This window comes from Labrus mixtus, chromosome 4 (genome assembly GCF_963584025.1).
Source record: "Labrus mixtus chromosome 4, fLabMix1.1, whole genome shotgun sequence".
Classification (NCBI taxonomy): domain Eukaryota; kingdom Metazoa; phylum Chordata; class Actinopteri; order Labriformes; family Labridae; genus Labrus; species Labrus mixtus.
Genome location: NC_083615.1, coordinates 9,318,850 through 9,342,879, shown reverse-complemented (window position 1 = coordinate 9,342,879; position 24,030 = coordinate 9,318,850). Strand labels below are relative to the sequence as shown.

Genomic DNA, 24,030 nt, shown 5'->3' with positions numbered 1-24,030 from the left:
ACTAGAGATGTAATATTTTTGCCAACAATTTCACACTTGTGGATTGAGCTTATGAAACTATTTATCGGGTAAAGGGGTCAAACACATCATGAAATAGAAACTGTTTCTCCATTTTGGTGTATGTGTGTTGCTCTTGTTTGTGCCTATTAATGAGTTCCCTTGCTTAGACCATTAGTGCAATCTTGGTGCTTGTTTCTATATCTGTGTTATTTCCAAACGAGGTGGGGAAAGAGGAAGAAGAGGCACTGACAAGAGGGAAGAAGTTAAAAGAAGAGTGCAAAAAATAGTTATAAGAGAGTATACCAGGCAAGGAGAGAGAGTGTTTGTGTGTGTGAGAGAGAGAGGGAGAGAGAGAGAGAGAGAGAGGTCTATGTGTGCAGGGAGACGGATTTTCTTCGTCTGGAAAACAGCATCTTTCCCTCCACTCTGCTCCTCCCCTCTTCCCTCTCGGCATCTCTCCCACGCTCCGGAGCTCAGCCTTCAGCTCCCCGGATCCTCCCAAACTCTCCGGAGGTAGAGCTTGTTTGTGTGCCACTGTTAATGTGCATTTGAAGCCTCTGTGTGTGTGTGTGTGTGTGTGTGTGTGTGAGAGTGAGTGAGTACTTGACAGTGCGCTGAGCACTTTCGTGTGTTTCTCTCTCTCTCGCTCTCTCTCTCTCTCTCTCTCTCCCCCTCTCTCTCTCCCTGCAGCTGAGGTGGGCGTGTGGAGCCTCTGACCCTCTCTCGCCCACTCTCTTCCTCTTGTCTCTCCCTCTTTTCTGCAGTTACAGGGGGGCTATGGATGGACTGCGTTTACCTCCACTCATCGAGGAGGCTCTGGACTCTACAGGTCTGTGCTGCTGTGCTTTTGTTGCTGTGTGTTTATATGCAGTTGGATGCAGTGAGGCTATTTTTAGCCCTGCACTACAGATCAGATGTGATCAGGCAAAAAAAACAAGGTAGAGGAGGGTTGATGGTTATCTCTGCTAAATAAGAGTGTTTACTCGCAGCGTGAGGGGTGGGATGGTGAACTGAAGAGGCGGAGGAGATAAAGAGAGAGTTGGTCAGGTGGTATGAAAGTGGTGAGACTATTGTGGAAGCCTGTCTTTATTAGGAGTTGTGGTCGAGCTGACAGACTGGCTGACTGAGTGGGTATTACTGTCAGCTATGGCATCTGTGGACGTTTGATGGAGGCTACGAGCTGCCAGGTAATGGATGTCTGGCAGCAAGGGGCAGGAAGTAATGCAGTCATTAGTGCGGGCTGTGTTAGATGTGTTGCATATGTTATTCACTTGATGCAATGTGGAGTCATGCAGTGTTGGATTTTTATTATAGCTTGCCTCCTAAATCTTTAATGCTTAGATTGTTTTCAGCTCACAAATGAATTCTTGTGGAAAATCTGTTTCGCATACAGGCCAGTGGTTGTGTGGAGCAGCTGCGGTCGGGCTTGACTCTTAACTTCATTACACTTTATCATACTGAATCTGTGCTGTGTGACTGTGTGCAACAGTTGAGGGAAGAATGTGTGGAATGTTTTTTTGGTGTCTGTCACAGAAGAAGCGTGTGTTTTGAGCATGTTTTGAATGGGCGTGCAGACTGAGCAGCTCTGTGTAGAACTCGGCTTGGAGGATGTTTATTGGTGCTCAGGGGCTCAGAGAGACACACAGGTCAGAGGCCCTTCTGACCGGCCGCCATGCTGCGAGAATCTGGCTTCCTTTTCCTGTGTAGCACTGTCCTAAAATTGAACTTTTGATAACATGTATTCAGAGGATTAATTCTTAATTCCTCCCTGACCTGCAGCCAACTGCAGCATTTTTAAACCACTTTGATCAGTGAGTAATTTCCCTTTATTACACATATTATGTTGGAGCCTGCGTATTGACCAACATGGATGCTGTCTCAGGAGAAATTCCTCTTCCATAACAAGCTTGTTCCTGTTGTTTTTACTCTGGGGACCTCTTCCTTCCATCACAGCCTGAGGCATGCTTTTAAAGCTGGAAATTCAGTGTCTAGTGATGGCTGGTTTAATGTAGCGTGAATCCTGACTGATTGACCATAATAAGGACTGACACAGAGCAAAAGAAAAGTGGATGGAGCAATAGATGGTATTAACTTTGAATTACACAGACTCTGGGATCTAAATGGATTAAAGTGCATTTATTCTGTCCTGGCTGAGGTCAATTCGAGTCAGACACCAGTCTGGGTTCTTCAAACTAAGCTGCCTTTTGTTCCGCGGTACAAACAGTGGCTTTGTTCTGAACTGTCTGAAAAGTCTTTTATTTACAATGCTCAATTTCACGCTTCACTGCAAGAGATGCTGCTGAAATCTCGTGCAAAATCTACCACATGCAGATGCTTGAACACAAACACGTGAGCAGAAAAACAGCATCAGAGGCTGATCTGACATTTTAAAGCCGTCTGTGTTTCTCACAGCCATCAGCGCAACCATATTGTTCCTCCCACTAGCACGCGTTGCAGGCCATATCTCTCTCTGTCCTTCTCTCTGCTTTCCCACTCAATATCTCTTCCCCCTCTCTGAATCCCAATCCTCTGCTCTCTTCAGCACCCACACACCCTCCAACGCACGCGCGTGCACATATGCATGCGCCTGTATAGACTCACAAACCTTTTGCACCTGCCAGAGCCTCAGCCCACACAGTGTTTCTCTCCCCTGTCCTTTCCTGCTTTCCCTCCCCTCCAGCGTTTTGCCCTCACATTGTGAAACTCACATCAGCAGTGATACGTCTACAGGGTGCACAAACAGGATTTCTCTCTGCTCTCTGAAACTATAATAAACAGCGAAGTTGCTGCCTCAGACAAACTTTGTCGATGTTGGAGCTTTAGAGAGCTATGAGAAAAACAAGAACGTGAGAATCTCACGTCAGTGTTTAACATGGCCCGTCATGGGGCTGAGTGAAAACAAATTCGACATGCTTTTCCACACTCTGGCATTCCAGCTATTTCTCTCTCTGCTCAAAGCCCCTCAAATGTAACATGTATTCTTGCGTCGCCCTTTTCCCATTTCCCACCATCAGCCTTATTGTGCTTCATTTTAAAAACAGGCTTTCAAGGCACTCAAAAAACTGAGTGTAGCACATCTTTTTTTTATTCTCTTCTGGTTGCCTAATGGAAAAATCCTTCAAATTTTGTGTGTTATTGAAGTCATGGGGCTCCTTCTTGCAGCCTATTCTATGGATCTTTTTAAACTATTCCCCCCTCACAAAAATGCTTGGCATTGTCAACCTATCATTAGCTCTCTCTCTCTCTCTCTCTCCCTCTAGGTCTTTATCCTTTTTTTTTTTTTTAATTTGGCAGCAACATGCTGAGCAGTAGTATCCCATTTAAGTGATGTCAAACCTTCCACAGAGATTGCTTTCAGGTGGAAATCACTGATTTGTGATCAAATGGATTATTACTGCATCAGCTGTTTTCATGCCTTATGTGTCACTATCCCTTAATGTAATGGCTACACAACAAACACATGCACACACTCAAACTGCATCACAAGAGCACTTCCATAGTAAGCTGTGGAGAAATACACAACTTAATCACCACAGTGACTTTCCATGTGGTGTGCAGGGGTCACCATGGAGATGAACCAGTGTATAGTTCCACCTGACTCCTGCTCAATTAACGAGGGGAGCAGCTTGAGTTGCCCCAGGCCAGATCAGAACCCTCGCCATCCTTGCATCTCTTTCTGTGCTCTCGTACAGTCTCTCCGCTTTTTTCAAGTCCCCCCTCCCTCTCTGCTTGGTGTTATGTGATGCTGAGGAAGTGTGCCAGTGCAGGGGAAAAGCTACAACATCAGTGCTGGGCTGGCTTCAAAGCTGGGGTAGGAGGGGGTGGTGTGCATTATGCATGGCCTCCTACACAGCCGCAGAGATCCTTTCTAAACATACCGATACCTAACACTTAAAAGCTTAAACATGGCAGACTGCTGTGATCACATATGTGTACATAACTCAGTGGAAGTGGAGCTAAGTGGCCATATGACACAGTGATACTTCACTTTGCATGCCCACATGCTGCAGGCATACACAGGTAAACATCAAGAGCACACATAGCTGTTCATGCACTGTGCATTCAAAACACATTAATGCTACACACACAAACCACTAACACCGCCAGCACCACCAGCATCCCCACCTGTCCTCTTAATCCAATTTTCAAGCTTGAGTCAGCACATGCATCCGTCACACTACACCTGTAGGCAGCCTCCAGCTCCTGCTTCAGTGAGCCGTCTTTTTTCTTTTTTCTTTTTGCAGCTTATTCAACTCCAGATGTTGCCTTTCAATCTCGTAAGAGTGAAACTTCAACCAACAGGCAGAGTGACAGAATAGAGAGGAATCATTTCCAAAATAAGAAGTTTTCCTGAAAAAAGTGCTTTGTACATCAATATACTGTAAATTGTAGCACTTGCAGAAATAAAGATTACTATAAGGATTAATTGAATTTACTATTGTAAAATGTGCTGATGTCAAAAGTACTTCTTGCAAGCCATACCTTGGAGTTTTTGCTATCTACTCTATCACACTGTAAGATTGAATTATAGTTTTAGCTGCATATTCGAGATATAGAACTGCAGAATCACAATGATGGTTTCACAGAGGAAGGCTTTCTTGTGTTGCGAGTTAAAGCGGTTCTACTGTATGTCCCACATCTCAGCATGCAATTTGTTTTGCAGTTTGCAAAAATCAGCACTCTGCTCCTCAATTTTGCAAAGTGCAAATTTCATTATACCCCCCCCCCCCCCTCCATCACTGAGCACCAAAATCAAATCCAGGAGTGAAACAAAGAGCTATGTGTCGCCACATTAATGTTTAAATTTAATCTCAGACAGCCTTTCCCGAGACACTGAGAAAGAACCACTCAGCCTTCTTGTAGTCTTGTTTCTCAAGTGGCACCATGTTTGCAGTGACATACTCAATGTGTTTTGCTGCAATATGATTAGGAGGGAATGTGTTGGGCTAGATAAAGGCGTCCTTTCCCTGCAGCTGTAACAGCGGCTCCTGAGATGAGTCTCCTGCTCGTCCCTTCTCTTGTATGCACTGAGTGTCCATGTCTAATGCAATCCCCGCTTGACTAAAAAAAAACCACACCGTGCCAAGTATGCAGAAGAGTGATCACAGGTGTCACTGCAGCTGATTCTGCTGCAGACGAGTTTGACATTCACTCACCAAGGTGAGGTGATAAAGCTTCTTTACCGAATGGAATGACTAACAAGCAATGCTAAGTAGGCAGACCTGTGGGCACAAGGCACATTTACGGATGCAAAGAAAAATATGTTAATATATTCAGGTAGGGGCTAACTCTAGTGCAATGATGCTGTCAAAAGGCAGTTTAAGGGTTTCATTGCTCATCAGGTCTGTCAATAACTATTTCTATGCCCAGCAACTGTCCAGTAAGTGGAGAAACAGTACCATTAGCTGATACCAGTCTGATATACACTCAAATAGTGTGATCTGACATTGGTGTCAATGGAGCCAATTCTGGGTGGATCTACTCTTTTCTCTACGCAATGTTTTGTGTTTTACAACTTGCATTCACAGAATAGATGGTGGCCATTTTCTTTAAGCAGTCAATTGAACAACTGGATAAATCCCACTCGGAGCAATTTGTTTAGAGCAGCAGAAGAATACACACAACAAATGTATAATACATTATGGCTAAATAATGGAATAAGATCCAAAATTAATAGGGTCTGTCTTGGCAAAAATTACAAGTGGATCAGTATTGATGAAAGGTAAAAAAAAAAGAAAGTTTTCCAAGACATTTAAAACCTACGGAGAATAAAGACATTTGATTGCAGAGGGGATGGTCGACTTTAAACAGCCGAAGCTTCACAAGCAGGTAAAACACAACATCCTGATGTCAACATAGAAAATGACTGAGTAAATAAGGAGGGAGCTTTTCCGTCTGTGCAGGAGAAACTCAGGTGGCAGGTGTTCTGAGGTTTCTCAGACCCTGATACGCAAACAAGCTCGACAACTACTTGCAGTACCTACACAGCTGCTACATTTAGGTTCACAAGGCGAGGTAAACAGTGTTAAAGTCAAGCCTCATGTTGCGTTTCATGTCAAAGAACTAACCTGTTTTACGCAGCTCATCATTTACCACTGGTGTCAGATCAGTTCTTTGTAATGGTCAATACCCAACGCCAAGGTAAATGTAGCAGGACAGAAGAGGTGAAATCTGTGGATGCCTTGTCAGAAATTAGTTTTATACTACATTCTTTATTTGTTACTGTATACTGAGTATCACATATCTATCTGAGGACAGTCTAGTGCTACATCTACAAAACAACAGAACTGAATTTTCACGCATGCCACATGAGCCAAAGCTTTCTGAGTTATCACTCTGAGCTAGACAGAACGAAGAATTTTGCATGTGAGTGATATTCAGTGGGAAGTCTTTCAGTCTCTAACTGGCCTTTAGCTGCCGCCGGCTATACAAGCAGCTCCTGCTCTCCCTGCCACACAGTGCTATCTCTCTTCTTTATGACTTTCTCATTACAGCGGCGTCAAAGTTTTATGACAAAATAGCCTGCATGAAACTTCTCACTCTCCTCTTGGGGGCTGCATTGTTCACATTTACATTACTGCGACGCGACAAGCATTAAGGATGCTTAATGTCACACAGTTTCAATAAAAAAAAATATGTTGCTGTGCTTGGCTGTGATGGAAATAGTCGCTTGCAGTGATGGGAACAACAAGGCTGAGAAATAATTACCACAAGAAATGGAAGCCTCCCCAGAGCCAAGATTGCTCCGGTGAGCATCACTCTTAATTAGGTAGATCTTTAGTTAATGCTTGGCTCTGTCCCCTGCTGCACCTCGTTTCTCGTCACATCACTTGGGTTTTCTGTCTCTTTCTGGCAAACACTATTCCCCCCTCTCTCTCATCTTCACAACTGCTCTCTGAGTCCAAACAGCGATCTCCGGGCACTCAAGAGACCACTCCGACATGAATGTGTGATGCAATGTATCAATTCTTTTTCTGAGACTGACTTGACCCTGGAGGGCATGACTTCTTTGAGAAAAAGGAGAGAAATGATGGCAGAGTGAGCAATGTCGGCAGAACGGGTAACATGCAGCAACTGGGGCATGAGGAATATTTTACCTGGAAACAAACTTATACTGTGATATAATCGTCATGTCTTGACACAATCTTGTCAATTAACCTAACTTGTTTTGCTGTAAATAACACCCTCCCTTCAGTTTTTCGACCCGCTCTGCATTTGTCTTTGCCACTCTGTCAAGCAGCTACTGTAACCATGTTAAATCAAGTGTGTATTCGTGTAGTTATTCATTGTATACAATGTCTGATTTGGCTTTACAGGCCCACATTAACAGCAGCTGTCTAGGAAAACCAAAACAAAACCATGTAGTGTGCAATGTCAGGGGCGTGTGTTTGTCACACTTGTCTTACTATGAGTGGTAGCTTGTGTTTTTGTGAACCTTGCATTGCTGAGTGGTGAGTCATTGTGATGGCTTCAGCATAACGGCCCAACTACTCCAATGAGTTTCCGCATTATGTCGGCTAACTGACTCCATCTACTGGTCAGAAATTTGAATTCACGTTGCAGATGGAGGAACGTAAACATGTATCTTCTTCTTTAGAAACCAAAATTAAGTAAAATCACAAGTGTCTTACTTCAGTTGTGTCTCACCTGCCAACTATCAAAACATTGACACAAAGACAGTTTGACATTTTAGGTAAATCATTCGGCTGTGTTCTACCCAAAGGGAATATATTTCTAGGTCATTTTTCTATCAAAATCTCTAATTACAATAAATGAAGAGGGTTGTGAGTGAATTTGTACTTTGAAAACAAGTGTTGAATTGGAGTACATGAGTGTAATAAAAGTTCTTGTACAGAGGACTTCGTGCCACTTTAATCACAAGATGGTGCTGTTGATTCAAAAGAAAACTCCATCTGTGTCGTATTGAAAGCACGGCTGAGTTTGGGTGATGACAGAGAGGGGGTTTATTACCTGTAAATCCTTCTTTCGCTCTCACTCACTTCTCCCATCAGGCCTTGCTTCACTAACATTGCCATCCTCTCTCCATCAGATGACCCGTGCGATCTGAAAGCAGAGTGCAGCCCCACCATGGACAACGAGATCACAGCAAAGGAGAGAGGCGTCCTGGAGGAGAACAACGAGAAGGAGGAGATGGACCAGGAGGGAGCTCAGGAGGAGGAAGGGGAGGAGAGGAAGCTTAAGGAGGAGGAAGGCGAAGGGGAGGAGAAGAGGAGGAAGGAGCAGGAGCCGCTGACCGAGGAGCAGGAGCTGGAGGAGCTGAGGGCCCAGGTGCTGCAGCTGCTGCTGGAGCTGGACGATGCCAGAGACACCTCCAATAAACACCAGGAGGCGTTTCATGAGCTGCAAGGTGAAACCCCACAGCCCTGGATTATACTCTCACCACTGCACTATTATTCAGGATTTAATGTGTTGAATCATTAATCTTCCTCTATCACAATATTTTATTCATTATTTGGTCACAGCCGTCTGACCTGAAATTATAATCTGTGTAACTGAAGGCAAACATCTTCCAAACACCCTGGATCCTGCCATCCCGGCCTATTCTTCCTGGCATGTCAAAGAGTGATTTGTCAACCTGATTGTTTTTTTTCCCTCACCGTCTAAATTCACATCAGTTTGGGCACGGCGCTGAACTAAATAAGCCAAAACTTTTTCATAAAACTCTCCACTGTATTTTTGAGTCTGATTATGATTGAACCTCTGGAAAATCCCTGAAGCTCTTTTTCGGAGAACTGGAAGCATCCGCATCAGCCATAACTCTAATCTTCTTTGATTGTACAGCGGCAGACAGGGGAATTCATGACCATCTGCACAATGTGTAGATTGTATTTTTTAGCTGTACTTTACAGCAAATAACAAGTGTGCAGACCGTATTCTTAGGCTTGCTGCCTTGAATAAAAATATAAGCAAAATAGAAAGCGAGCCATTCCATCACTCCAAATGTAAGAAAACTAGTTTGCAAACCAAAAAGTTGGGGTAGCCTGTTATGCACCATGAAAGTTGAACGTTTGAAACATGAGATTCACTCATTTTCAATTTGTATATTTAACTAATATTTTTTAAACCCAGGAATGTGCATGGCAGAGCCTCACCCGTATATTTATCTGCAACGACCACTCTCCCTGGGTAAATGTTTTCTTGACCAATATAGAAACTAAAACAAATATGAGATTTAGATCCAGACTGACAAAGAAAAGTGAAGTTACAGTATGATGAGAAAATCAAGTTTAAAATAGCCCCAAAGCAGACAATTGGATTATTGGCCTGGAGTCCACCCTCTAGGTGTATTAACTGTATTTATGTAAGATGTCATGTTATGGATAACTAAGAAGATCTGAGCCCTAGCTTTAAAGTCCAAGATAATAAAAGTTGGAATGTAGGTTTATTTGAAACAAAACTACAGGAGAAAACGCCCTACAGCCTAACTCTCCACCTGAGGCGTCTCTGTTCATCACAATCTAGTCAAATTGTAGAAGTATAAATGTTTATGCGCGGTCACTGACACGGTCAGGTCCTCGTAGCCGCTAAATGGAGCATCACATCATACCTTAGAAATGATGAGCTTAACGTTCAGGGACGGTGGCAGTGAGTAAGGCCTTGAGTATGAGGCCTCAGTGAGCTCATTGTGTGTGTGTGTGTGTGTGTGTGTGTGTGTGTGTGTGTGTGTGTGTGTATGACTGAGTGTCATACTTACAGACATGGCGGGGTGAGCTCAGTTGTTTGTCTGGCAGCAACAGGGGCATTCCTCAGACAACTGCGCACATGCTGAGGGAAGCTTCTAGACCGGGTGCCCTATAGAGCACAACTAGGAATCACTACTGGTAAAACTCCCCCTGGGAAGAGTCAGCTGTTCAGGCTGCTTGCAGCTGTTGGGGGGAGGGTGGGGGTCCTGAGTGTACATGCTCTGAGAATATCGTAAGATGAGTTGTAAGTAAAATTCTAGAAAAGCCATGACCACAGATAATAAGTTAACACAGGAAATGATGGGTGTGTGTGACTTACTGTTCTGTAGCAGTTGGGAAAGTTTGAAACATTTTTGGGGACAGGAAGTTAAAAATATTCAGTAGGATCAGGACATTAACAGCTGAAGAAGATTCCGAACGAGGTTGCTGCTGATCAAAGGGTTGGGTGTGGGTGGGGGGGGCTGGAATCGATCCCAGCTGCCAATGGGAGAGAAACGGAGTAGACCCTCTAATGTTCACCAGTCATCACAGGGCTGACATATAGAGTCAGACAACCAGCCACACTCACTTTCACACCTACGGGCAATTTAGAGTCACTAATTAAACTAACGGCCGTGTCTTTGGAGTGTGGGAGTGCACAGGGAGATCACGCAAACTCCACACTGGGAGGCCCTTTCTGATGGGGATTTAGCGCGAACCCCTAACATTGTGCAGGAATTCATTTGCAACTTGACTTCTATTTTCTAAAGATATGTTTTTTGTAGGTTATTTATATAAACTATTTTGATATTTTAACAAGTGACACAACTCTGCAGAGAACATAAAAATCCTTCTGAAAGGTCTTCCTAATGTGTCATATATAGAGGATGTTTAGCTGGGGAACATACACAGTGACAATAATGACGGTCAGATAATAGGCAAGTTTGACCTTGTTCAATTTAGCATGAACACAAAATACAGCTGAGGCTGATGTGAATGTTGACAGTTTTTCAGGTGTCTGGTGATAAAGTATTGGACTACTTTCAGTTTTGACCTGATGGTGGCACTAGAAGAATTAGAATGACCAACCAACATTACCAACACTAAAAATAAATTAGACTTTCATTTAAAAATCAAAACAACAACAACAGGGAAATCAAAAACAGAAAGTTAAACAAAATGCTTGAAATAGCAACAAGGGCCTCGGTAGCCTAGTGGTAAGTGTGCACGCCCCATGTGCAGAGGCCTGGAGGGCGGCCCTGATTTAAACTCCACCTGTGGCTCCTTTCCCGTATGCTGATCCCCACTCTCTCTCTCACCCAGATATTTAACTCTATCCATTGTCCTATCTCCAAATAAATGAACCACCCCCCAAAAACATAAAAGAAAACAGCAACAAAAATGGCCCAATTTATTTTTGCTCCAGTGCAATTAAAAGTTCTGAGCACAAGGATGAAGCAGACTAATGTCATTAACAAATCAACAGCTCATCCTGCTCACACATTAAACAAACTACTTCTATCTATTCTGTCATGTCTCAAGGTTGAACAGCTTATCGGGTTGTCATCTTTCTAACGGCCTGCTGAAGTGACATTTTCTCCCTCTTATCTCTCTGCCCATTCCCCGCCCCTCACCTCTCCTCTCTCCTCTCGATCAGGACTGTTGGAGGACGAGCGTCTGGCCAGTGCACATCAGGCTGAAGCCTTCACTCGCCAGATTCAGAATCTACAAGGTATCAGCATAAATACAATAAAAACTTGGATAAGTAAAATAAAAAAAGGAAGAAAAAAGAAATATCTATTTAATTTGATCAATAAAACAGAATGTAAAAAAAAAAAATTTGTAAAAAAAAAAAAAAATCAGATATTGCGCATTACCTTTGGCATGTTTGTCCATGCAGGATTTTCTTGTATATGGCTTTAAGGATTTCTTTTGTTCCACTTGTTGTCTCCTGAGTAGTCACACACAGACATCGCTACAGTATAAGGAAGTGGTAGTATTTGACTGCAACATTTGAATGCATGCAATCATTTGCCGTATTGATTCAGAGGCATTATCTTTCTGGTGACTTTAGTTTTCATTTCTGTCAAAACAGAAACAGATACTATGCAACTACTGTTCAAATATGGACTCAGTCATGGGGGGAATAAAACTCTTAAGAACAATGGCTTTAAGAACCGAGAGGTATTTTTATACATTCAAAAGAAGGAAGAAGAAAGAAGAATAAAGTAGAAGAAAGTAGAAAAGGAAAACTCTGTACATAACAGTTGAGGATTTTGAAGTTATAGGTGTCCATATATACATTTTCTGGACAGTGTTAGGAAAGCTTTTCTCTCACTTGATGCATCATTGTTTGTGCTAGACTTAAGAATACATTTGCTATTTATCTTTTCTTTTATAACTTTTAGACTCACAATTTAAGTTTTTCTTTTATTAAAGAGTGAGAAGAATTCAGTTTCCTCGAGTCCTGTGTATACACTTAACTATTAATGAGATCTGCACCTAAATAAACAAACGGTTACATCAGCTCATCTTACAAACAGTTCCCACACATACAGCATGTACCACACACACACGCAAGAGCACATCACCCACACACCTAAACAAATGTATGCCCACTAGTGCTACACCTCAGGTATATCATTAACACACACACACACACACACACACACAAAAGCACAGATGCTGCAGACCAACCCACACATACCCCGTAAAGAAAAATGTAACCTCCTCCTCTTTGTCTTCCTACAGCCCAGCTTCGCTCAGTGCAGGAGGAGATGGACAGCCTGGAAGAGGAGAAGGAGAGCGAGCTGGCCGAGTCCCAGGACGAGCTGCGTATAGCGCAGGAGGAGGTGCTTCTGCTGCAACAGGCGGCGGAGGAGGCAGCTGCAGAGAGGGAGAACGACATCGCCTCGCTGCAGGAGGAGCTCTGTCGCCGCCGTGCCGAGCTGCAGCGCCTCAGCGAGGAGACGCAGGAGTACGAGCTGGAGATCACCACGCTGAGGGCAGAGATCAGCATGAAGAGCCAGCGCAGGGAGGCTGAGAGGAGAGAGGGTGAGGGAAGAGGAGAAGGAGAGAGGAGAATACATGAACATGTATGAGACAGGTATTGGTGTGTGCAAGATAAGAAGACAGGGAGGAGGTTGTTTGGTGTCTTGCACGCATATCTTCTGTCTCTTCTCTCTCAGTGCATCAAAGTTCAAATACAACAAGTCTCAGTTTTACACCTCATATTCACACACCTTTGTAAACAGTCCTCAGTGAGAAATACAAAACAACAAACACCTATTGACCATGCTCGTACTATAAACACAAGGCCACGATCAGTCTTTGTGGCTGATGTTATGAAAACTCAGCAGGCTGTTATGGATGTCTTTTTCCATGCTCACATCATGTTAGCGTCTCGCAGTCAAGCACATAAATCATTTGTTTGGTTTAATAAATATTACAGATTACACATATGCTTGCAGAGGGGGAGTGGGGTGTGTGTGTGTGTGTGTGTGTGTGTGTGTGTGTGTATGTGGGAATTTAGGATACCCAGGAGATGAGGTCATGAAGAGGAGGGGGGATGTGCACTTCCATCACATGATGTCATCGCTGGGCTCTGCAGCTGAGCCTGGGCTGGGACTGAGGGAGGGGAGGCTGAATTATCTCATCTTTGTGCTCTTCATCATTCTTCTTCTTTTCTCTTCAACATCACACAAAATTTAAATTAAATGGAAGTGCAACTTCTGCATTCATTTTGAGTGTTTACTGTAATTTGACAATTTGGGAAAACTGCTAACACGCTCTTTTGTCGACCAGTTAATTCCACTGGTTGCCTGGCAACCAGCCACAAAAGTAAAAATGCTAATCAGTCTTTCTTATCCTTTGTTTTTTTGAACAATTGAAAAAAAGTGATACGTTTGATTTATTTAGCTTTCATGGATTGAAAAGCTGGACTTTGTTATTCTTGGACGCAGCCAGATTAGCTCTTTTTTATGTTTAGGCTACAGTTGACCTTTAAGCTAATTAAAGCTAGAGTAACCCTACCAACCATAGACCGTATATTGAAGAGGAATTATCCATCTATAGGAGAGAAAAAAGAAACAGGAAAAAAAGAGGAAGAGGAGTAAGCGTTAGTTGGAGGGCCCCTCAATTTATGTTTTCCTAGGGCCCCTACAGATGCTAGAATCACTACTGTGCACGGCTTGGCTCCAAATTATGTCACAAGTGTAATATGTCAGCACCCTTTGCTGATATTTTGGCTTCAATTCAGAACAACAGAAGGACACAGAGAGGTGCTTTCCATTTGAATATACAGTCAATGTTGTTGACTGGTGGCTGTAACTTTCTTTCAGATACAACAGGATCAATTAACTCTGCAATTAACCAGCATAGTGTAGTTACCTGTCAGACCTTTGCTTTAATAATTTACTATTATTACTGTCACAAAATGCTAAGCATGTTGACATGATGCTGACTAAGTTAGCCATAAGACAAAAGGAGCTACCCTGAGCTACACCTTCACTGTGTTTTTTTCTTTTTTTGTTCCACCAGGTGACGTGGACCTGCTGAAGGAGGAGTGCCGTATGCTAAAGGAGGAGTGTCAGACCCTGAAGGAGGACAACAGACGCATCTCTGAGAGGCTGCAGCTGCTGCAGAGACAGAGGACATGGTGAGAGGTCAATGACAGCTCACTCATCAGATGGGCTTACTGGATCAGCTGGAGGGGACACCCTTAGCGGTATCACACCTCGTCATAGCCATGAACGTCATGTCTCGTTTACAACAGACTGGCCACCTGTTCACTCAACTGCAGCCAAAGTCTAATATCAGACTAATGGATCACAAATAAGTGGTGATAATATAAGTTTCCTAATTGATGAGTAGATTGACAGAGTAATTAATCGACAACAATTTTAGGGTTGAAATTTCACCCTTCAATTTGAAAACAATCTTCCCACATGATCTGTTGAGGAGCTGATTTGAACACACCGCACGCTCCTCCTCAGCAGATGGGGAGCTGGGCATACTCCATCTGTTGAGGAAGATCTTGTGATGCATCGGAAGCAAGACAAACTTTATTTATAGCACAGTTTTAAGAAGAATTTACACAGTTCTTCATGGGAAGAAGAAAAGGACGACTAGAATTACCACCTCCCTGATTAGTCTAGTCACAGTTTACATTTCTCAAGTGTCTCCCACAGAGTGACGGAGTAACTGAAGCCAGGAAGAGGTACAGGACGACCACAGGAGAGTAGCTACTGTTACAACAAAGTAGCTCACGGGGATTTAAATAAACAAATGACTAGGTGAAATGGAACTTTGATCTTTTGGGTAGAAAATCTCATCAGTCATTATTTCCCTAACATGACACATGTGTGAAGTATTGTCGACATATTGCCAAAGGTTTTTTTATTGTGAGGTCAAAATGATCTAGAAAGTCAACCACCAAAATCTAATCCTTTCATTTTTGAGTCTAAGTGGACCATGGCCACATTTGAATATGTTCCATCCTTTTCAAATAAATTTTCTGACACAGAGGCATACAAATGGAAATAGAAGAGACAGAGAAGATAATAAATTCATAAATTCAGGAAATTAATCCACAAATTCAAAGCTTTAAAATCAAGAAAAGTCCAAAGAAAGTTTTAAGATGCTTTTAAGATTCTGCTCTTATTTTTCTTCTCTGAGACAGTTTCAGAGATCAGAAGTAAATAATCAGCTGCTACTAAAAGGATCTCTTCCAGGGATTTGACAATCAAAATGAATCATTAGTCTAATGGAATCTAAAATTGGATTATTTGTCAGAAAAAAAACAAGCATTGGGTCGGGCATCATGTACGATGGGGCCCAGGTTCAAGTCCAATTTATGGCTCCTTTCCCTCGCGTCAATCCAAACACTCTTTTCCCAGATTTCCTACTTTATCCACCGTCCTATCTAAATTAAGGCTAAAAACCCAAAAATAAATCTTGAAAAAGAAAACTAGCAAGAGAAATTGCTACAGGCTTTTCTAATTTTATGGACTACAATTGGTATAAAGAAAAGAAAAGAAATCATTCCATGAGTTGTCAGTTTTTTGTGCTTGCATAATGAAATCTCTGCATACTGTATGAGACAAAAAGGAAAAATAAAATGCTACCAGTTTTCCTTTTATCACATGAAATAGCTGGAAACCATTTCTAGCGTTTGATCACAGGAATGACAATCCTATTCAGAACCAATCTTTTAACTTTCAGGGCTTATTTTAGCTGAAACTCAAAGTGTGTGATACTCATGCCTGTTACTCCTTCTGTCCAGCTCCAGTGTGTACCTGTCACTGAAGGAGGAAGATGCAGGGGATGGCACAGAGGGCAAGGAGACAGAGACCGGCTCCGATGAGGTCATGACAGAGAGCTACATGACCATGGCCCAGTCTGAGAACTGTCGCCTGGTGGACGCTTCCATCCAAAAGAATATTTCATTCGATGGGAAGCCTATGACACCGACCGGCTGGAACGGAGGCATCGGGGAGGTCTTCTCCTTGAGAGACCAGCTCAAGCAAGCTGAGGAGAAGGCCTCACAGGTTCAGAGAGAGGTATGATGCATTAATATGAATAAAAGATGGACAGATGTGGGTCAGGCATTCTTAATATGTTTTTTTTTTGTTTCAGTCACTTTGGTTTTCAGATAAAACACTCAATGCAAAGACTGAAAAGGTGACCCGTTTTTCTTTTATAGTGTGACGGTCTGAAGATGGAGCTGAAGGAGCTGCAGGTACTTTACGACAGCAGCCAGAGGGAGAGGGCCGAGCTGGAGGAGGAGCTGCAGCGCTGCAAGGCAGAGCTGGAGAAGCTGTCAGAGGGGGCTCAGGTAAGGGACAAACATAAATAGCATGGCCGTATTCATAAGTAGGGAAACAAATGTAATACTGATGAATTACTTAAAAATACACAAAGATAATTAATTTAATTTAGAAAGCTCTGCATTATAATTTATTTCCTTTTTAATGATGAGTCTGTGCTTATTCTAGTATCCAGCGATGCTTTCTCATGATTAAAGACCTACAGTGTTTTATTCCTCCGCTAACATACTGTCGACTAACACATAAAACACCTCACATCACACCTACTGTATCCTGTGTCTGTGGAGCCCACTATTTATGTGTGTCATACTGTAGCTGTGTATGTTTGGATATGAACTGATATGGCCTGTCAGCACATATCACTATTGTGTACTTTAGGCTGGGGAACTTTTCTCCCCCCCCCCACCCTTCTGTGTCTGTGTTTTAACAGCTCGATGAGAGCAAAAGCTTTAATACTTTAAGTAGACTCAAAACATTTGCAAAAGGCATGAAGCAAAAAACAAACTACTCTGCCAATGAATCCATGCAGATTTCAGATGAAAGGTATCTCAAGGACCTTTCTTTCTTTGTGTGCATTTTTCCCACTTTAAGATTTTCTGTCCTTTGATTTTGTTCTGACTAAAAATAAAAAGCATCATGACAACCGTTTAAATGAATGGGAAAGAAAAAATCCAGCAGTGTTTGAATTTGAAAGTTCAGCTGCGATATTGAAAGATTGTAAGCTACAGTAGCAAACTCATTTCACCCTCAATGATGACGATAATTGCTTATCGGATGTCCGTGGCACTTAAATGCACCAACAGTAGCCGAGGACAGATGTGGTCTCGAATAATGTTGTGCAGGGATGATGTGTTTTTGTAGACCATCCCAAAACTTAGACTCGTGCCGTTTCCCTCGATCAAAAGCCAATCTGGCCCATAAAATTAGATTTTATGACACTTTCAGGTTTTGTTCAGCAAGATTATCTTCACTAATGAACATGAGTTCTATTTAAGTGCCATGTAAATGACCGAGGTGAAAAACTGAAGTAAGGTTATAAAACTACTACAACGGATATGCATGTATAAAAAAAATAGTTTGACTTCAAGAGGATTCTAACTAAGAAGGAAAAAACAAGCTTACTCTTACCCTCTCAGTACTTTGCAGTGGCTTCCACTTGCCAATCCCAATGGCCTCCTGTAAGGAAAAATGAATATTCATTAAAAACCTTAAATGCAATACAATAAATTAAAACCTTTTGGAAACTGCTTGAAGTATCATTTAGTGCTTTATGTTTGGTCCTTTGTTTTATGGAGTCAGAACTCTGTGTTTTGTCTACAACAGATGTAACAGCATTGTGTCAAACTGTCTGCCCGTGCCTGTCTCTGATGCTGTCCTTGTTCTATGAATGTCCATGACCTGTCAGCCTGTAACACAACAAGCTTAGCCAAACATTAAAAGAAGTGAACTATAAAGTGAGGATAGAGAGACAAAAATACCACCCTATGCTCGTGCTTGTCACAGCACTCATGCCGTATGTCTTTTCTTGTCACCGTAACATCACATGCAGGCAGTAAATGCCGCACAGCACTGCTCACACAAACTCACATTGAGTTAATGTGCATGTCACCATAAAGTTATGCATTGTTTGTTTAATGGGAAGTGTAAATCACTCCATCATGACCCCCCCCCCCCTTTATATCACAGCCATGTCACTTTCATTTAGTGATTTGTTGTGCTGGTTCATTCGTGCTGCTATAACGTCATTTTTTTTAGCTACGGTTTTATTATTTGCAGACCTCAATCCATCCGTTCACTCATTCCCTTCATTTCCATTGTCCTTGTCTTTGTTTTTTATTTCCTCCTCAGAGATTCATCCATTCGTCTGAGCACCCTGTTCTCTCCATCCCCTTCATAGGAATGATTGTAATAGTGGCTGTGGTCTGGTGCTGGTTGTCGGAGCTGGCGTCCCAGAGGGCAAGGTATGAGAGGAGCTTATCTCTATCTGATGTGTGATGTACGCTTCTTACACACAGATCAAAGAATCAATTCACCCAAATGACGTAAAAAAAAACACTCTGCCATTTCTCCCATTCTTATCCCACCCTGTAGATAGTTCACAATTGAATAAGTAAGGTTTTTAGAACAATTATTTCTGCGAATTCAACCTCAGTTCAACTGTAGAATGAATGTATCTCATGTTTGCTCTGGATAATTCAGAGAGACTGTTTATATGGATTTCATACGTAGTTCAATAAAAACTGTAGACACAGTATTCTGTGGATTACCAGGTTCAATTAGGACACTGTTTCTGCAAAGATGTTACAGGATTATTTTTTTTTATAGTTATAGTGTTTGGATTTAGCCTGAAATATCTTCCTGTGTATGGAACGGTACTGCAAGGGGCAAGTGGGAAAAATATGTTTTTCATGTTATTTGGGTGAACTTACCCTTAAATGAAAGTCAATAGGCAGTATGTATTTAAAGTTCTAGGTATGATGGGAGGGTCTTAACTGAAGAACTGCAAAATTTTGCATGGAAAAATCTTTAGTAAAAGAAAGAAGAACACAAAATAAAGCATTTTTAAAAAGGTGGACATTGGGCGGGTGGGCAGTTTGGCAAATTATGACTAAAATGTCATTCAATGGCACAGAATAAGTAGCTAATTAATAGGAATAATTTAACATTCTGGTCAATGTACTTTGAGCTTTCTTACAAATAGTTAAAAGAGAAGACTGATAGCAACCTTCCATGTTTGCATTAACTGTGAAGCTCGAGCCAGGACAAGGCTTACTTAGCGAAGTGTAGAATAAAATAACGCATGGGGGAATCGGCAAAGCCTTGTTTTGTTCAAAATGTAAAAATACTTAAACAAGAACATTTGAAGTTGAGAAATGAACACTATTATGTTTATATAATATATCTAAAATGTAAAAGTGCAATTTGCAGTTTATGTGGGAATCTTCATGAGCATTTACAAGCTTGCTATTGGCTAAACGGATTGTGTACAGACAAGAGGGAGTGAAACGATCTTCTCTTCTAGCTCTTTGTGAGAGGTTAAATAAACTATTTCCTAAAATGTCAAACTGTTCTATACAAAGCCCATTATTGTATATCTCTGGCTGATGCACGGCCTCTACATGCGCTTAACACCACTGTTTTCCTGTCTTCCCTCAGGGGAGTGAGGTAGGTTGGAACTCCATTTTGACTATCACTGCAGCCACAGCAGTGCTGCTAATGATGACTAGCTTGTTGAGAGCGTTCGTCCGATGTTGACTGGATGGGCAACAACTGCACAGGGACAGACGTCTGCTTCAGACTCAGCCCTTATTGTCTCCGGCCACGTCTTAGACTGAAGTGGAATACTCTATATGTGACAGACTGACAACTGCATAGTAGAAAATGTATGGACAATTATTGTCTCCAACGAGAAGGTACTACAAGCACACGCAGACAGAGAATGATGCGGCCAGTTGGATTTGAGACTGAAGACGGCTGTGATGATGAGTCGACCTGCAGAGAGCCCACATGAGGACTAATCTCACTCCACTAAATGTATGCTAGCTGTGTCATTCCCTTCTGTATCTGTGAATAGGTTTCTTTCTTTCAGCTCTAAATGTGATAAAAGAAGGGTTTTATTTGTAATGTGCACCAAATGGTTTCCATGTTATTAAACCATTATATATTTATTTGTTTGTTGAAATATTGTTTTACAGTTTATGTTGATAGAAAAACAAGGAGTCTGGTCTTTATTGCACTGAAAAATAGATGGTAGAAAAATGCTCCTAAATTATTAACATGAAGGGATGTTATTTTTTTTAGAATAAGGTTACTCAAAAAGAGTCTGTGTTTAAATACTTGCTCCTGCCCTCAAACTACTGTTTAATTTAACAACATTATGGTAACAATCCTGCCCTACATAACTCATTTATAACTATCTGATTGACTTTTAACCACCAATGACTTACTTCACAAGGTGAACAGGAAAGGATAACTGATCTCCTGTCAGTCTAAGCTCGGTGTATTAAGCTGATGCTTAAGGCTCGAGCAGCTCTTCTTCAATGTTTTTTTTTGTTTTTTTGGGGGGTTCTGTGCTTTGCTCCGAGCTCTGCCACTTCGACTCTTGTCTTGTCTCTGACTCTGAAATAAGACAACTCCCAGCGTCCCCTTTAATTATTTCTTCAACTAAGATGCCAGAGAGGCATCTCAGTGTTTCTGGTTCATCTTTTGAGCTCACAGTCACTTTGAAAATCCCTAAAATGATTTTATTTTAATGGTTATAAATGGTTTGCTATAGTTTTTTAATGTGATAGTAAATAGACCTCAGCAACTTTGGGAGCACACTTGAGCATGGTTGGGCTCTGCTAACATGTTTTATAAAAATCTAATCAATATTGATTTTATTTTTTTCTCTCCAGCAGGATTGAAGTGGCTTCTTCTTCCTTAATGATTATTTTGTGTTAATTTGATTCATGGTGATAACAGGCTGTTTGATCTACTGACACACCGGGATAAACCACAGACTGATGTCACAAATGGAGGTTAGTTTTCTTGTGTGGGAACTTCACAAATGGATATGGTTCCAAACATACAGAATAAACACAAACGTGTTTGAAAAATGTAGTTTATTTAAGCATCAAATACACAAATGATATGTACTTGTACTAAATGACTGATTATTGTTTCAATTTGTGCAATGTTTTTTTTTTTGTGTTCCGAGTAATTTAAAACTGCAAACAGCATGCTAAGAAACATATAGAAGCACAAAAGACAACTCATGTCGGTTCTGTTCCTTTGTATTTCATGTAAATAGGTGTGACATACAGTACTATGGTAGAGAGATTTCTTAAATCCATTTGTACTAGCTTTGTAGAAAGTTGATTCTATTTTGAAAGAGCATCGTATATTTGATAGCCAACTTATAAGCTGTGTAAATGTTTATTTATGGTGACGTTCATTAGAGGAGCTGCTGCTCGCATTGTTGATCATTTTATGTACCTCTTTGTTCAAAGGTCGAGAAGTCATTGCATGCCACTTTGATTGCATTTGACCTTAGTTGCCTGACAGAGCAATACAACTCCTGTGTTTTTCAGTCTGTTTAATTCAGAAGTGTCTTGAAATCTTTTCTGAAACGTTTGTCATTAAACTAAATGTTGATAAGCAATGCCTGACTAATGTTATTTCTGCATATGAACATACACTAAGGAAGTTGGGTGCCACTTGACTGCAAATGTTGTCACTGTCTCTTTAAAGGTGCACTATGTAGATTTTGGTAGTGAAATTTGAAAGTTGGAGAAGTGAAACAATTCTATGCTATATTTCTGATCTAAATACACAAACTTAATCAAAAAGAAAAAATGGGTCCCTGGAACAATTTTTATAGTTTAAAAGCTACCAGGAGAGTTACTGTTTCACTGTTACGGGCCCCCCACCATAACTTCTCGTGTAGCATTTTATCTTCAAACAGTTTTCTAAGGACCAAATTTTCCTCTGAGGACAGTTTGTGTATAGAGTTATGGACATATACCACAGAATCTGTACATTTCTCCAACTTTCAAATTGGTCGACCAAAACTCCATAGTGCACCTTTAAAACATGATCAGTGTGATATGAAAATCAAACTCCCTTTGACTGCAATGGTACACATATGTTGTCTGAACAGAGCATTCTTTTCTATTATTTCTGAGCTTATTTCATGAATATTAAATGTGTCATACCTTCACAAGCTTCTATACTGCAGTGTTCCTCTGCTTGTTGCTTTGCATATTGAGAGCATTGTCGTTTTCAATATAGTTGTGGCTATTTTGTTACCTGGAGGTCTATTTTGTACTGTAAATGACTCGAGAAAATAAATATACTCACACCACATGACGTCTAAGAGCCTTCTTTTCTTGGCAGGTGGCCTCACAGGCAATCATAGTCTCCGGGTTTAGGGTATCGAGAAGTCCCATTCATGAAATCACCAGCAGTGGGTCCTGAGTGGCGTCACATTACACGGGTTCCATGGGTATTAATAACCCTCACTCCAGAGACGTGACATAAGCTCACAGACATGTATTCTTTACAGGAACTGGTGTGTCAAAGTTCAAAAGGAAGGCCTCTAAACTACACTCATTACCACACTGGCACAACTCATGCTACTGAGTTTGAACGTGTGTAATTGTTTAAAAGGGGGGTCGAGCTGAGCTGACCTCATCATTAGGTACATTCAGCGAGCTACCTTCTGTCACTTGAAAATTTCAGGCAAATTCGATTCCTCAGTCTGCAAATATTCCAGGCAGATTCTGAATCAACTCTCTGTCTCATTTTATACCAGAGTTATTACAGAAGAAATGAAAAGTGTCTTAACGATCAAGCTGTCACATTCCAGATCAGCCTCGGGCCGGTCTGTCCACCAACTTCACCCCGAATCCCTTCTTAAATATTTAATCTATTCAACTGGCACACGAACAGGGGAAAGCTAATTAAATGAGGAGGAAATCTGACTGTTAGAGCAGGGCAAACCAGGGAATAGAAAGTCAGGTTAACAGTCCAGGTCTACACATGTAGCACTGGGATTTGGTTATTTGTGTACGTATATTTAAACTTCCTAATAGGGCTGTGACACATTTCAATATCAAATGAAAAACTACATCCGAATATCATCAAAATGACGTAATAAAATGTTGAGGTTGTGCTACATGTCTTGATTTTTTTTTGTTTTAATATGAAATACTCCTGGACGCCTCCCTTTAGAGGTTTTCTGGGCACGACCAAATGGGAAGAGACCCCGGGGCAGACAAAAGGTTCGCTGGAGGGATTTCAGTATATATCATGTCTAGCCCCGTAAGGCCTCAGAATCCCCCAGGAGGAGCTGGAAAACGTAGCTGGGGAGAGGGAAGTCTGGGGACGGATGGATGGATGAAATACTCTTATCATCTAGACTTTTTTTTCATGTAGTTCTCAAGTTCTCACAGATTTAGGTGCAAATGAACTTTTTTTTTAATCGCTAATTCATGCACAGTTGTGTATTTATTTTTGAGATTATTCTAAAGCAGTAAACCTTTTCAGAAAGTTTGCCAAACTATATCGAAGTAATGCTGAACACACATTGATTCATCACTTTTTACAATCCAACTGACATCTTCACAATTATCGAAATAAAGAACTTGTTTTGTTATTGATTTCTGCATTTCTTTTTTTTGATACATTTGTCTACGTTAAGTTTGTTAATCAGGACTTGAGATACTTGAGATATTTCTACTTTAAATTCAGGAATAAATGTGAATTCATGTTGCTATCTACATCATATAATAAAAGCATGACTGACAAATACCAGCATTGAGTCCCTGGTTTTATTATAGAGATACTTTTCATACTTGTGATTTAACTAGAAATAAAATGAATACAAAATAAAAGTATCTTAATTCTTCTGCTACAACTGTGAGGTACTTTTTTTCAGATTTGTAAAAGCATTAGCTAGATGAACAAAACCTCTTGAGGATCTCATTATATTGTGGCAGGTAAACATTGGGACCCCTGGCAGCAGACTGAGTATTTTA

The 24,030-nt window shown here is 41.3% G+C and overlaps 1 protein-coding gene across 6 annotated transcripts; it reads left to right on the top strand.

The window, feature by feature from the left end:
- The first annotated feature begins 305 nt into the window (after window positions 1–305).
- LOC132972689 (coiled-coil domain-containing protein 136-like) lies at window positions 306–22,357 on the top strand. 6 transcript variants are annotated; one of them, XM_061035704.1, is made up of 10 exons: window positions 306–513; window positions 765–829; window positions 8,051–8,368; window positions 11,341–11,415; window positions 12,435–12,737; window positions 14,223–14,340; window positions 15,967–16,243; window positions 16,387–16,518; window positions 18,359–18,471; window positions 19,667–22,357. In XM_061035704.1, the coding sequence occupies exons 1-10, from the start codon at window positions 371–373 to the stop codon at window positions 19,677–19,679; spliced, it is 1,557 nt and encodes a 518-aa protein (XP_060891687.1). In that variant the 5' UTR covers window positions 306–370; the 3' UTR covers window positions 19,680–22,357. The 6 variants fall into 6 exon arrangements, 5 of the variants coding, with proteins under 5 accessions (XP_060891687.1, XP_060891688.1, XP_060891689.1 ...); XR_009672930.1 differs by having other exon boundaries at window positions 307–513; window positions 18,408–18,471; window positions 19,667–19,741; XM_061035706.1 differs by having other exon boundaries at window positions 386–513; window positions 691–829.
- The last annotated feature ends 1,673 nt before the right edge of the window (window positions 22,358–24,030 follow it).